General features: G+C 37.3%; 1 protein-coding gene and 1 long non-coding RNA gene across 4 annotated transcripts in view; one reads left to right on the forward strand and one right to left on the reverse strand.

Moving 5' to 3' along the window:
• The first annotated feature begins 239 nt into the window (after nt 1-239).
• kcnh7b (potassium channel, voltage gated eag related subfamily H, member 7b) overlaps nt 240-14,954 on the forward strand; it is a 44,899-nt gene continuing 30,184 nt past the window's right edge. Inside the window, exons 1-2 of one of the 3 annotated variants that reach the window (XM_081603801.1) lie at nt 240-969; nt 1,214-1,444. In XM_081603801.1, the coding sequence (XP_081459927.1) occupies nt 894-969; nt 1,214-1,444 (307 nt within the window). In that variant the 5' untranslated portion in view covers nt 240-893. The remainder of the gene's footprint in view (nt 970-1,213; nt 1,445-14,954) is intronic. The other 2 variants (XM_081603797.1, XM_008404023.3) reach the window with 2 other exon arrangements.
• Nucleotides 14,044-14,857, reverse strand: LOC145550145 (uncharacterized). Its single transcript, XR_014086009.1, has 3 exons — nt 14,684-14,857; nt 14,557-14,584; nt 14,044-14,470 (listed from the first exon to the last, which is right to left on the reverse strand). It is a non-coding gene; the product is annotated as an uncharacterized LOC145550145 (long non-coding RNA).

Here is a 14,954-nt window from a genome sequence, read left to right on the forward strand (position 1 = left end):
TCTTGATGCTTATGGACACTTTCTGCGTATCCAAGGCATAAATAACTACTTACTCCCTTCACTTTACCACATCATTTCATGTATTGTTTACATTTTGTTCACTGATGGCAATATGAATATGGTTCATCAATAATTATATATTTTTTTATATATATAAACCTGATGCTTTGCATGATGATTCGCTTAGTACCCACGGAAACTCTTGGGCTCCTGCTGATTGGAACACATTCATTGGTGTATGTTCCCATTAATGATTCAACAGTACTTGTTAATATTAAATGTTAATGTCTGAAATATGTTCTGTTTCATAAGTACAAACTCGGAAAGAGGTCTGTCACATTCACTCTCCACTACAAGTCTGAGCAGGAAGAAAGTGGTGGTGAAGGTTATATTAAGCGCAAAGTCTTTCCTTCAACAATATGCAGCTGCGGCAGGTTGTGAAACAGTACCCCAGACATAGCAGCCTAAGCCCAGCGGGAACAGCGTCACTCCTCTTGGCATATTAACCAGCGTCCACTGTAAGCGCCAAACACACCGCGACGGAGGACGTCAGGCTCGCATCCCATCCTCAGAGCGAAATGCTCCGCGTACCGGATCTCACTCACGCTATCCTCCCGGATTCCGTCCGGCGTTTCGGCGAGGGGGCATTCACACGCACCGGCATACAAGCGGGATAAAGAACTCCTCGATGAAGTAGGGAGGTTAAATTCAGAATAAGCCCCCCAAAAATTAAACAAAAAAAGTGGAAAGAGGTATCACTCCCCCGCCCCCGGTCCGCGCGTAGAGGATGCAAGAGGAGTCAGCACAAAGACGCAACATCTGCAACTTCAGGATTTACTTGTAAAGGCGTTTTTTTTTTTTTCTTATTGGAGGTCGCGGAATTATAAGTAAACATGCCTGTGAGAAGAGGTCACGTTGCGCCACAAAACACGTTCCTTGGATTAATCATCCGGAAATTCGAGGGTCAGAGTGAGTATCTTTGCGTAAATTCTGCTACCTGGCGATTCTCTGGATGTCTTTCAGTGAACACCGATATAAAAGGAGAAAAGTGAATAGATGTCTCACTTTTTTCCCCTTTTCATAAAAGCACTTAGATAACAAAGACAGCCAATATAGTTTATTTATTACAACGTCATTGTAATAATGTTTTAAAAAAATGCTAAAGTTTTCTTTATTATTGTTAAACGGAGCTTATTGTCTCACCTCTTCACAGATCGCAAATTTATCATAGCCAATGCGAGGGTGGAGAACTGTGCGATTATATACTGTAACGATGGTTTCTGTGAGATGACGGGCTTCTCAAGACCAGACATCATGCAGAAGCCCTGTACCTGTGACTTTCTCCATGGGGACCTCACCGACAAGGAGGCGATCAACCAGGTGGCGCAGGCTGTGCTTGGCTCCGAAGAGCGCAAGGTGGAGATCACCTACCACCGGAAGGATGGTGAGTAACTGGGCATGGCAAAGCAATGTGGTCAGTGGCGGTTTTGGCATGAATAACGCCCTGGGCCAGGCCTTCCTTCGGCTCCTTTTCCTACCTTTTGCTTGGGTATGGAGCTTCTTTGGCATAGATGATCTTACTCGGAGTTGCACTTAACTTGTGATGCACTATGACTGGATTCACAAAGAGTCGGCTTTGTTGTTGCATTCTGTGTTTTGTCCTCTTTGTTATTGTTTTCGTTATGCAAATCTTCACAGAATCTAACGTTATTTGTTAATAGGCATGGCGTGGGTATTCAAAACTGCTAAAAGGAGATGCCAGACAAAAGTCCCAGGTAGACTGGGATTTTTTTTCTGCTGTTTGAAACAAAGCATAGCAGCACTGCCACTTCCCTATCTGGTGCTACACACTGGCAGTAAACTGGCTGGAAGATGGCCACCTCACTCTCACAAGAAAGACAATTAGTCATGTGGCAGAAACTAAAGCAGCCCAGGCATCATTCTTATTGAAACTATAACACCAAGCGTATCAATAAAAAGTGTGATCTTCTTATCTCTAAAAGATCTGTGTTTTTGACAAAGTTACTGTTTTCCAAGGAAGAAAATAAAACACAGCGGTATTGAGCCTCATATCATAAGCCTATAGTGCCACCCTTATAGTCCAAGATTCTGTCAAACACATTTGAAGAAGAATTGTCATGGAGTCCAGTTGCTTTTTAAAAAATTTCTTACGTAAAATAAAGTGTTATTAAAAGGATTATATTTAATGGATCTTCAATAGAGTCACACAATAAATAATAACTTAAAAAAGTATTAAACAAAATTATTAAACATATATATAGCTGGTTGGGCTGCAGGCTGGATATCAGAGCAAATATCCTGACTGATTAACCAGCTAATTGTTTGCTATTCTTGTTTTACTCCTTAAATAATGTGATGGCAAAAAAGGTATAATGTTTCCCTCAACAAGAATTTGAAAACTACTGCTACACATGGGGAGAATATTTTTCTTCTTTTTCTGTTGAGATCTTTGTAGTAAAATCCAAAACAACAAAGACATGGCATTGAAACATCATTTTAACTTTACTTAGTGTTATTTTAACACTAGTTTTTCTTTTAAAATAAACACAATTAAATAATCTAAAATATATTTGTTTTTAAATGTGATTGTGTGAAACTAAACTAAGTTTTAATCGGTGTTATACATTAAATATGTAATATCAGTCCTGGACTATTAGTGACTATGCAGATCCTCAAAATGTTCTAGTTCAGCAGGTATAAAGGTAGATGGTGACTTCACTTCATATCAGTTTAATTCTTTGCGAACATAGCCTTTCATATGCAAACCTTTATGACTGGCTGACTGGAGATGTAAATAAACATTATAAATCTTGTTTGGGGCACAACTGACTGATGTGCCCCCCACGAGGTGCTTGTGATGCCCCAGTAGCCTTTGTCGCTCTGGGCAGGGGACCGCATCACCCATGTCAAAAACTGTTACTGAGTGTGGCCGGTATGCATGCAAGTCAAGAAGCATCTTTTTTGACATGGTTCAGCCATGCCGCAGCTCCTCTTTGCTGCCCCTATCATGATCCTTTGTGTCAGTCGACCACAAACATACCCGAGTCAGTTACACGGAGTAAAGTCCACATTACCCCAGATGGGAGAACACAATGAGGGCAGTCAGCTGTGGCTCCAGCTTGTAAGTTTACTCTGAAGGTAATATACAGCGTGGAAGTAAAAGTCTGACTTTGATGTTGCTAAAACACACAAAGGACTTTCAAAATCTACTTAGATGTAACATTATTTACTTTTAGAAAATTACTATTTGAATACATATTATTTTTATTGACTGGTTTGGATTGATTGACTACATTGGCACTGATGAATACAAATAGTCCTTTCACTATGGTTGTGCAAAAAATATAAGTAATAGAGATGCAAATCTATATCATATGTTGAACTTAGTACAAGACATCTAAGAGGCAAGTAACTATTAAATATTAAATATTAAATATTATAGATCAGAGCTTACTGGCTGATTTATGATCTTTGTTAGTTTTTTTCACTAGGTTTTGATCTTGTGTGAGTGAGCAGTCACTGTAAGAAAAGGTTCTACTATTTCAAGCAAAATCTGAAATGATTTTCATAATAATTTTAAACTGTTTTCAGAAACTTTTATCAAACCTACTATACGTGCCAGTCTCCCTGTCTATGCCACACAGATTGCAAATCTTATTAACAGATTCCTAAAAGTCTGTCAGTGTTTCAAAATCGATCATGTTTCATTACAGACAGAAGTGACTGGGCTCAAAAGGTGTAAACGATGCAACTTTGCTGCATTATATTTAGGTGTCTGTTTAACTAAAACGTTGAGTCCTCTTTAGAAATAGCTTCCACACAGACAGGAGCCCCAGTTAGGCCCACATGACTGTGCTCATTCATGGTGCTTTCACTGATTGTAAAAACATAAATATTTTGTGTCTCTGGCTGTCCGGTCACCTTTCAGGTCCAGTCAAGTTGAAAATCAGCTGATCTGGTCACCATCTGATTTCCCTCTTTGTGCCTATCAAACAGAGCCCACATCTTGGCTTTCTTTTAAATCACATCACAAGAGAGAAGATTAGAACAGAGGTTTTGTGAGGTCATATATGCTGAACAGGATTTAAGGTTTGATGGACTGTGGGAAACAGCAATGAAAGTGACAGATTTTACAAAACAGATGAGCGGAGCCACAGTGGCATCATCCTTCCCTCTTTATGTGCAGCCATTTGGCAGCAGCAGTTCTAGTCTGCAAAAACAAATGTTACGTTTGACTGTTGAATGGCATGGAGAGCTAATTAAGAAATGCATCATCACTCAACCATCGCCGCCTGCTTTATGTTTTATTTCTGTCTAAGTTAAGTTTTAATCCGCATGGTGGAGGTTTTGTAACCAACTGCAAAATAACGTTTGATGGATTTTGGTGTAGTTTATTGTTAAGTGTTAGGCCAAAATAATGTGGCAAAATTTGGCATACTCTTTGTAAATTATCAAAGCAAAACTGCACTAAACGGAGCTGCCTCAAGATATTAGTCTAAAATCCATTATAGTAAAAAAGAACAAGCACTACTACTGCCTTTTTAATAACTTCACTCTGTGTTTTTTCCTCATTCTAGAAGTGGGACACTATGGGTATGCCACAATGGCCCCGGCTGTATTGCTTAATTGGGCCGAGACCCAGCTGCTAGCCCTTAGCCATGCCTGCTCAACCAGGCTGTGCAACCACTACCTCCATTTGGCCCTGGATAACTTCTACTTATCACATGTTAAAGCTTGCTAATTTATTGATGCTAAACTGCACAAGCAAATATAGATGTAGAGCTTTTGGACAAACTTCTCTTCCAAAAACCACTTTTTGGAAGCAAAGTATTTTGTATCAGAGGCAAAATAACTATACAAAATGAAATTTTTAAATAATTTCATTTTTTTAAAGAAAATAACTACTCAGATTAGACTTCTATGTAGTATTGCCCAACTTGCTAAATTAGGAATTAACTTTGGCTCACCAAGTTTTCAGAAGTTCAGCTAAATTTTGCTAGCCACACCTGGGGAATCAAGAGTTTCCTTAAATTACCCTGGCTGACAGCATAGAATAAGCTACAAAGATCTCACAAAACAACACGACTTCCCAAATATATAGAAATTTAAGAACAGATCAGGAACCAACAGATCAGAACAGATCAGGAACCAAATACTTGAAATCTATGGGCCTCGAAAGGGTCATAGAGCCATTTCTACAGCTTTGAGACTCCAGTGAGAGCCACAGATAGAGAAAACATGGAAAAATGGTGAACCTTCACAGGCTAGTGAACCAAGACAAGTTCTTTCTTGATCTTGTTACCTCTATTTACTATCCAAATGTGCTTGATTATCTGAAAAATTGCCAAATAACCAAAATCTGAGTGGGGTCAACTACACTCTAGACTTGAAATATGTCATGATAAACTGGCATTTGATGTTTATAGCTGCAAAATTATAGCCCTGATATGAATGATGTGGAGAGAAAACAGTCCTAAATCGCAGAGAATTAATACAATGTCACCACTCAGTGGCATAAATCCCCAGATTGACCACCTCCTACTGTGCTCTCTGCAGAGCTTTTTATGGCCAGCATGACTTGGCTGCACACAGACAATCTGAGGTCACTCCTCATTTAGAGCAGCACATAAATGTGCATGTTTAATTTTAATTTTGAGCCAATGCAGGGTATTTCTTTTAGCAATGCTGTACATTCTATCTGTCTCTCTGAGATGACCACAGATGCATACGCAAACAGCAGTGTCGTTTTTAAGGAGTTCAAATGGAAGTAAAGAAGTAATATTTTATTTAATCATAAGGAGCCAGGGTGTTAATAATTAATTGGGAGCTTGACTACATTCTGGGCTGCGGATACATGTTTAATCTACCATCCGCAGCTATCAGCCTCAACTTCTCTTCCTTTTTTTGCTCATCTTGAACAAACTGGGAGGTAGTTACATCGCTGCAGGCTGTTTACACATGCCACAGTCTAACACGATCTTTTCAAAAGTGCACATGAAGCATGTTTATTATATGGGAAATATCTAAAAGCAACTTTGCTTTGTTAACCATCCTCACGCTACTTTTCTGTAGCATTTGAAAATCATCTTGTACCTAGAATCTTTAAAGAGCATAGCATGAGAGCTTCGAAGCCTTTTGACATTATCATTGCCTTCAGTCTCTTGACAATTCTCCTTGGTGTGCATCACAGCTTCAAGACACAACTCCTAATACTCCTCAGAGGAATTTGCAGTGAGCTCATGAATAAAGATGTCAGGGCTGACAGTGCTGTGACTGGGAATGAGCAGCTTACAGAGTAAATGCATTAAACTGGTATAGAAGACCCAGTTCGTAGACTTCCACTGCTATAGGGAAATTAAAGATTCATGCCATCCTGGAGAGCAGTATACCCATTGATTTAAAAGCGTCTGTAAGTCGAAGTCGATGGATAGAAAGTGCGTTTGATGCCTCTGCTTCCTCACGGTATTTCGATCTATCTGTCCTAATGCAAATAAGCCATAATCCTTCGCATTTAAACCTTTCATGTTCCTCACTGTATGCATCTAGTTTCAAAATAAACCAGCCCCAGTTTAGACAGTTTGGCAGTCTCATTGGGTCCCTTGTTTAATGCGTGAGATTTACTGGCTGTTAGCATTCAATATGACTTAAGTTGCAACCTTAAACCTTAGTGTTTATGCTTGGTTGTTTTCCTGTGTGTTTAATGAAATGGGAAGTCTTAAAAAATGAAGTTTGGATTAATGAATCTGTGTTCCATCAAGAGCAACAAAGCTTTGGCCTTTTTTCCCCTGAACAGACAACACGTTAAGCTGCTTATATGCATGCTGCTTAGAAAAGAAAAGTAATGGAACAGCGGAAAGTGCAGAAGAAGACTTTCAACATGGGGGCATTTTCTTTTAATTTGAGTGTTCCTCTTTCTGGGAAAAGCCAAGACAGGTTGTGAGAGATATTCCACATGCAGGCTTCCTCCAGCGTGGATACATATTCAATGAGATAAACGCTTTCCCTTGAGGGCTTTGTAAAGCTATCCTATTCCAGAGGGTGTAATAATACTTTGTACCTGAATGAGTCTTAACAAAAGGAAGCTGACACCGTGGAGCAGAGAGAAGTTAAATGGATAATGGCTACATAACAGCAGCAGCTTAGCTAAGCACGCTGAATGATCTGGGACATGTGGTTTGCGTGGGTGCAGGGTTTCATAGGTGACTCCCCACCAAGGGGACTGAAGGGCCACGTGCACCCTGCCGAGGCTTCAGTGGCAGGGGAGGGAGGGGACACGGGACAGAGAGTGCCTCCAGTACACAAGGTGTGTTGTAGGACACTTGGGTGGCTGCACTCTAAAAGAGTGCATCCATTTTTCATTATGCTCAGCCTTCACTGCTGTCTTGCTCTTCAGTATTCATCATATATAAACTCTCCAAGCAGAAGTATCAGATTACATGTCGAATTAAGTGCTATGAGAAATTTGGATGCGTGTCGTAATTGAAGTACTTTTTTGACACACTATTAATGTCAGCTTCATTATTGGCAGTATTGGATGAAGAGATAATTATTAATTGGGATGTGAGGGCAGTACAATGAAGTCTGTGAATAAGTGATGAGAATCTGCTATGGCGTTAATTTCATGTTTCAGCATTTGGCAGAATTTAAGATATTTCTTATCCTCCCATGTATCTAAAAATACATTTTGTGTGAGGCAAAACTTGAAGAAATGAAGCACACCCCTTGAAATAGCAAGTAAACTGATGGATAGAATTTATGCATGTCAAAGATGATGTACTTTTGTTTTGTATTCTCTGCCTGTATTGTGATGAAGTGTGCACATTTTCTTTTTTCAGAATAGGATAGAATGTCACTGGTTTGCTTTGTGGTTTTTTCTATACTTATTAATATTCTGATGACATCAGGCTGAGAGTCCAATGCTTTCATGTCGTATATAAAATCACCCATCTTAAATAAGTAAATATAATTTTAAATTTAAAAATGTCAGAGGTACAAATAATTTCAGGTTCAATTGTAGAAATATTATATAGCAGCTTTTGATTTTGAAAAAAAATGGCTTGTTCAGTTTTATTTGTGGAATTACAAGCAACTTAGATTGAATCTTAGAAACAAGAGTCTGAATCATTCTACACCAATTTCCAATTAGCTAAAATACAGTTTTTATTTTTTAGTCTTTGAAAAAAAATCATTGCTTATGAACAATATTATGAGGTCTTATGAGAATTTTAAAACACCAAAAAATGTGCTTCCTTAAAAAATATTTTTAAGTCGTGTCTCACTAATATAGTTACAGATGAGGAAATGGAGCATCATGAACTGGCAAAAGTAAACACAAGCGAATCACTGCTTATAGCTGGTGCTTAAAGTTATCCCTTTTGGCTCTGAAGATGGTGATTGAGGATGAAATTAGACCAGACTGTGTGGCTAACAGCAGTCTCACTGAGGAGAGATATTGCCACAAGCCCCAAGGACTTTAAACAAAGGGTGAGTTTGCATGGCCTCTCCCTGCATGCCCTACTCTTGACTGACTATGCCCCTAATGTTGTGTATTGGCCAAAGCAGAATAGCCTTTAAACAGAAACATGTCAGATTTCATTAGATACAGCTTGCAGCTGAGCGGTAGTTGCAGGGCTACTGCACTAGCGTTCGGAGAGGACGATGCATAAATACTAAAAGTCAGTGTTCAGCAATAACAAAGCAATTAAGCCAAAAAGAAAAAGGGTGATTCACATTTTAAAGTGAGATTTGATACTATTTAGTAAACTCATTTTACTTGAAAATAAGCAGAAGTCTTTCTGTCTTGAAGATGTCCTCCTTCTTTCGACACAAGTGCTTGTGATTCTCTTCATAAAAATGTTCAGATGATCGTTTAATTAAACAGCAACGTCTTAATAATTGATGATGGAAATGTAATCTGGAGTAATTAAATTTCCATCCTGAAAAGGGGGCTAGGCTTAATATGCCATCCCTTCATTCAAGCAGGTGTAAATTACATTTCTTGGCTCACAAGAAAACATTTTATAAATGTCAGAGACTGAATAGCCATTCATTCGTTCATCGACGCAAAATGCATCGTCAAGGATGTTAACCACATCTTGCAGCTGTGACCACAGCCACTTATTGTTTTCTGTGAAGAGTCTTGGCAAAGATCGGAGTATTGAGCAGCCTGAGACCTAAATAATTAGTTATCTTCAGTAGTAAACAAACCCAACTCTACAGCTGTAATGAATAAATTCCATAGGGCAGAGGTTTATCAAGTGAAATCAAAATTAAAGGTTACAGAGAGGAAACTAAACTAAAGGTTACAGAGAGGATGTAGAGCCCTCAAGTCCCCACATCTTTACTATTTTTGCAACACTTTTCCACATTTAGCAGAGTGTACAGGAGCGTGACTCATTTTGCAGTTTAAAATACTTTCTGCAGAGTAAGAAAAACAACAAGTGGAGTTGTGAGCTCAGGCTCTCAAATATATGCCTGGAAACAGCATGATTTGTAATAGTACATTGCAGTTTAACACATTGCCAAACTATGACTATTTTTTACTAGATTAAGTCACCCAGTTTTGTTTTTTTTTAATAAAAAGTTTGAACATTTTTCCCAAATTACCAGACTTTCATGCAGCTCCAATAACAATTACTTTATGATAATAAGTTGCTTTGTTAACCTAACCCAGTCAAGTGCGGTCTGAAAGCAGATGATTCCCTTTCCAAGCCTTTAAACACTGGGATAAATGAGAATCAAATCTCACGTTCATGTTTTGCAGTGTGCTATAATTACCTTTGTTCATAAATTATTTATTAGATAGGAATTAGTATATACAGAAAGAAATTCAGAACTTAGTGTAAAATGAAAAAATAAAAATAGATCAAACAAAATAAAATAATACAAATTTGTTGTTTTGCGTAAATGCAAAAAAAGACAAACCTATTTATGCCCTTGAGCATATATTTGTTAAAATACTGATTCTTGCAACCCCTTTGAAATATTATTATAGCTCTAACTACTGGCGGATGAACCTCAACCTGTTTTCGGCCTATCACAGGGTTCTTTCTGTTAGAATCTCCATTCGTTTCTTCAAATCACCTCAGCAAGAAAATACACAGCCCCAATGCACACTATGATGAAAGTAGAAAATGTGAAGAGAATAAAGTATTAACAAAATCTATTAACAATCATACGTTATTGAGATGTAAACATTACAACTTGAAAAACTACTTTCTGAAATGCTTCATCACCTGCTGCCTTGAGTGCCAGATTTTTTTAAGCATTGTGAAAGGAAATGACATATTTGCAAAGTGGTAAAATTTCACTTTTCTTACTCTTTTGCATGTGTTACAGGAATGAAATACAAAACCCGAGTAAACATTGACAGCCAAAATAAAGCTGCGAAAAAGCTTGACATCTCTTGCTTTAAAGCTATTCCTGTGAGTGATAACAAGCATCAGATGACAAAATTCAATATATATCTTTGATGAGTTACTTTGTGTCAAACTGAAGCTGCATGATGTTCAATCCATACTTTATAAGACCATCCAAGATTTTATATTTGTACATTTAATTTTTATATTGCACATAACAAGCAGTTTCTCTACTCAGAGTCCCTCTCGGATGACCAAGATTCTCACCCTGTCTCTCCGGGAGAGCTGAGATGTATCCACTTGTATCCACAATCTCATTCTTTCTGTCCCTACTCAAAGCTCATGACCAAAGATAAGAGTAAGAGCATCGGCTAGTAAATTGTATTCACTACGAATCCAGGTACAGCATTCGCATTGCTGGACACTCAATCTTTCCCTCACTCTTGAACAAGACTCTGAGATACATAACCTCCTCCACTTGGAGTAGGACCTTGCCTCCACCCAAAGGAAACATATCATATCCTTCCACCAAGAAGCTTCTAGACTTTAGAACCTCCTCTGCTCTCAATAACCTCAGACTAAGAAAGAGACTAGACCCGTGTCATTGTGTGTACATCCAAGCTGACATTTGCTCAGTCTTTGTTAATTTTTTTTATAAACAGTCTGTTGCTGTTTTTTTTTTATTTTTAAAATTTCCCTACCCAGTTACAAATTTCTTTCAATCCATTTTTTCCTACGTTGTAGAGTTGCCCTCCGTGTACAGTTATTTATTCTTTTGTTAATTTTTTTATACTTTCACCTTAGTTTGAATAATATTATGTATGCTTCCATTTGCCTCTTGCTGCTGATACACTTGAATCCCCTCACTGTGGAATAGTAAAAGATATTTCTATTTTATTCTCACATTAGAAAAATCCTCATTGTACTTTGCAAGGTTACCTAAAACTTTGAGCTCTCTTCTGTGGTGTTACATTGTGACACACATTCCAATTCGCTTTTGATAACTGAATTAGCAAGTATACATTTCTACTTGTCAATTTGAGTTTTTTTCAAGTGGTTTCAGATGCTTCTCAAAAAAGTGATATTTTGAGTAAAAGGTGTTTCTAATAGTCTGATAACATTAAAATGTTTTAATCTTTAAACTATAATATAATATATCGGACGTACTATGCTGCTGTTAGTAATGTGCCAAGGGGAGTTTATGGGGTTGAAGAATAAATAAATAAAAAACAGCATTTTTGAGCAGCATGATCAGCTGGTCACTGGTTAAGCTGGTCAAGCTGAAAATCGGTCAATTCCAGTAACCTGCTGAGCAATCTGTGCATCCACTGTCCCTCTAAGAAACGAGCATCAACATTATTAAAGCCATCCATGCATTTAGGACAGTGTTATTTTGCTGTCTGGCTGGCCTATAAACAGCATTCTTATATTAATATTTCATATATTTGTTCAATCATCTAGACGTCATGCAGTTTCCAAATGAGGGTGGTTAGGCTTTGTGGCTAACCTTCTTGGATCAAAAAAAAATAAAAATCCCTAAATCCGGAAAGGAATAGATTTGACTGGAGTTTTTTAAATGAGATTGCTACATATAGATGCCTAAGAAATCATTCTCCTGACCTCTAACAACAATATTTTACTCAAGCACAGTGCACATGGCTTCACTATTGAAGTGGCTATGGCATGGATCTTATCCCAGGGGTAATACTTGTTTTGTTCTTAACTTTCTGTTGAGAGCAAAACTAAAGAGAGTGTGAAACAGTGTGAAATGTTAACTAAAGCAAGTTTACTGCTGTCATGGTCCATGAAGGTTAAACAGAGGAAGGGTGCGATGCCAGCATCAATTAAAGCTATATATGGCATTATGTCACTGTAAGATGTGTAGTAGAAAATAGTTTGTCATCCATCAAAGCTCAGGTGAAGGGGTGTCCTTGTTATTGTTTGCCAAGAGAAACTGTGAAAAATAGAACAACTATTTTTAAATATAACAATTTTAAAGGACTGAAAGTGTATTTCTTATGTGTATTTCCTGTTAAAGGCATTAATTAACATTTATAAGGATTGTCCATCCCCTTATCTCTTAGCAATTATTTCAGGTAATATTTTGAATAATCTACTGAGAAATGTCATACTTGTCTAAGTATGTCTTAATATGACTGTATGTAGAAATGTAGAATGTGAACATTTTATAAAATGAATGCAAGCAAAAAAAAAAATAGCGTACGGCTTATTGTCTTTAAAATAGCAGACTTTGGGTGAACTAAGTCAGCATTAAGTTAAATGATTTTTTTTTTTACATATTTGGTTAATTTATTTGTATGACATCAAATTAGAAATTACATGTACAAAATTTTTTTTAAAACCAAGAACAAGTATTTTCCAAGTATTGTCTTCTTTTTACTTTTTTGATGAAAAACTTGAAAATTTACCAATAAAACACAACAGTATGCAAACTGCATCTTGTATTGGTTGCTGTGACGATAATATTTCAAATGCACTACTCCCTCTGCTGAAAAAGACTAATTATCTGCTATACTTAAGGTAAAACATTCCACTGTACAATAGTGGCAATTATTTGTGCCAATAAAAATGTCAAGTGACAAAACATTTATTTGTTTTTGTCATTTTTGCAAGTATAGCTCCAACCTCTTTGTTTCCAAGTGTGCCCATGAAAAAAACATTTTAAAGGCTAAACAGCTATGCTTCCAAGCCTTTATGTGACTCCACAGAACCAACAGGAATGCACTACACTTTGGAAATGTGGGTTTTAGGCCTAAACAGTTTTAAAAAAATGTTTAGAGGCAATATGGTATTCTGCAAAAGTTACAATTACATAATTTTTGTTAGTAGGTCATTAAATCAACCATTTATTGCTTACCTATTTCTGTACTCAATTATACAAATTTATTGCTGAAAATCAAAAATCAGACTCGCTTTTCTTGCAATGATATTGTTAGGAGCTTTTCTTTAGATCCATTTTAGTAGAGGTGACATTCAGCAGGAGACCATATGAGAAAAAGGACCCCTGCTGCTTAGCCTTTAAGCATGACTATTGTTTCCCCATCTGTTAAGGTAAGGCTCAGCCCAAAACCCTTCCTGCTGAATTCGTCATTTTGGATTTCTGTTCCAACAGTATCTCAATGTTCGATGATGCGTAATTGTTTTAAGCCAGTTAAAACAAAAGATAATTTTACCATAGAAGATATTCCGCAATGATGAAGAAAGCATTTGCAAAGTGTTGTTAGTTTATATATATTTTTTATTTGAATGCTCAGTGTGAATACTTAGGGGGGAAAAATGCCCTCAAAAGCTAAATTTCTATATTCTTTCATTACAATTATTATAAAACTTCAATAGTTTTTTTTTTCTACACAGCAAATTTGGAAGTGTTCCATCAACTCCTACAGAGTTAAATTTTACACTTTTAAGGTATCTATATAGGTGCACACTGGATGGTGTAGATGTTACACTTTTGAAAGTGTTATTTGTGATGGAGTTGAATCAACATTCACAGTAGTTGAAATCAAATACACTTCAGTGTTAATTTACCCAAAAACTAGTGTATATTGTCAAAAGTTAACACTATGAACGTGTTAATCCAACACAGAAAGGTGTAAAGTATATATTAACATAGAAATCTGAGTTTTGAAATACTACTGGCAGGGTATGCTGTGGTGGCGCACGGGTTAAGCACAGCCTACATATGAAGGCTCTAGTTTTCAATGTGGCTGTCGTGGGTTTGATTCCCGGTCTTCCCCTCCTCTCATTACTCACTTTTTTTTGTCAATTTACTACCAAATAAAAGTCACTAGAGCAATTAAAACCTTTTTCACCCAGAAACTACTGGGCATCAATAATCTCCAAATTCATTTTAAGACATTAGATGCTACAAAAACACCAGCACCATTCGCAGAATATAATCTACTTTTATTTCAAAACATCAGACAGCACTGAGAGCAATATACAACAAAGGTCATACATTCATGGTACTTTGCACTGAAGGTGAAGCTTTGAAAGTTCATTGGAAGCAGCCATGGATGGTCTTGTGATCACTGATGTTGAAGTGTCTTTGGTGCTGCTCTTGTTCCAGTCTAGAAGGAAAAACAAGAAATATAGCAGAAACATTAGGATAATAAATATTTTAAAAAGTAGTGTGAGCAAAACTAATCAGACTCACCTGTGTGCGTTCAAATAACTCTGCCCACCTGGTTTACAAGATAAAGCATAAAAAGTCATTAATAATTACTAAAGAAATTAGTCAGCTTATAGAAAAACATTTGGACAGCATTAAAAGTCGCACCAACCTGTCTGAAGAAATGTTTTAAAGTCTTCATAACAGGCTTCAGTCACCAACATGACACACTGACAAAGAAAAAAACATTTTGGCAGTTTTTAGATGTGCCACAGGTACAAAACACCAGAGTCAAATGGCTCAGTTGCCTCCTCCCTGTGTAGATATGTTCTCCAGAGTCCTGCTAATCACCCATCCATCCATCCATCCATCCATCCATCCATCCATCCATCCATCCATCCATCCATCCATCCATCCATCCATCCATCCATCCATCCATCCAT

This window comes from Poecilia reticulata, chromosome 2 (genome assembly GCF_904066995.2).
Source record: "Poecilia reticulata chromosome 2, P_reticulata-male-v2, whole genome shotgun sequence".
Taxonomy (NCBI): Eukaryota; Metazoa; Chordata; class Actinopteri; order Cyprinodontiformes; family Poeciliidae; genus Poecilia; species Poecilia reticulata.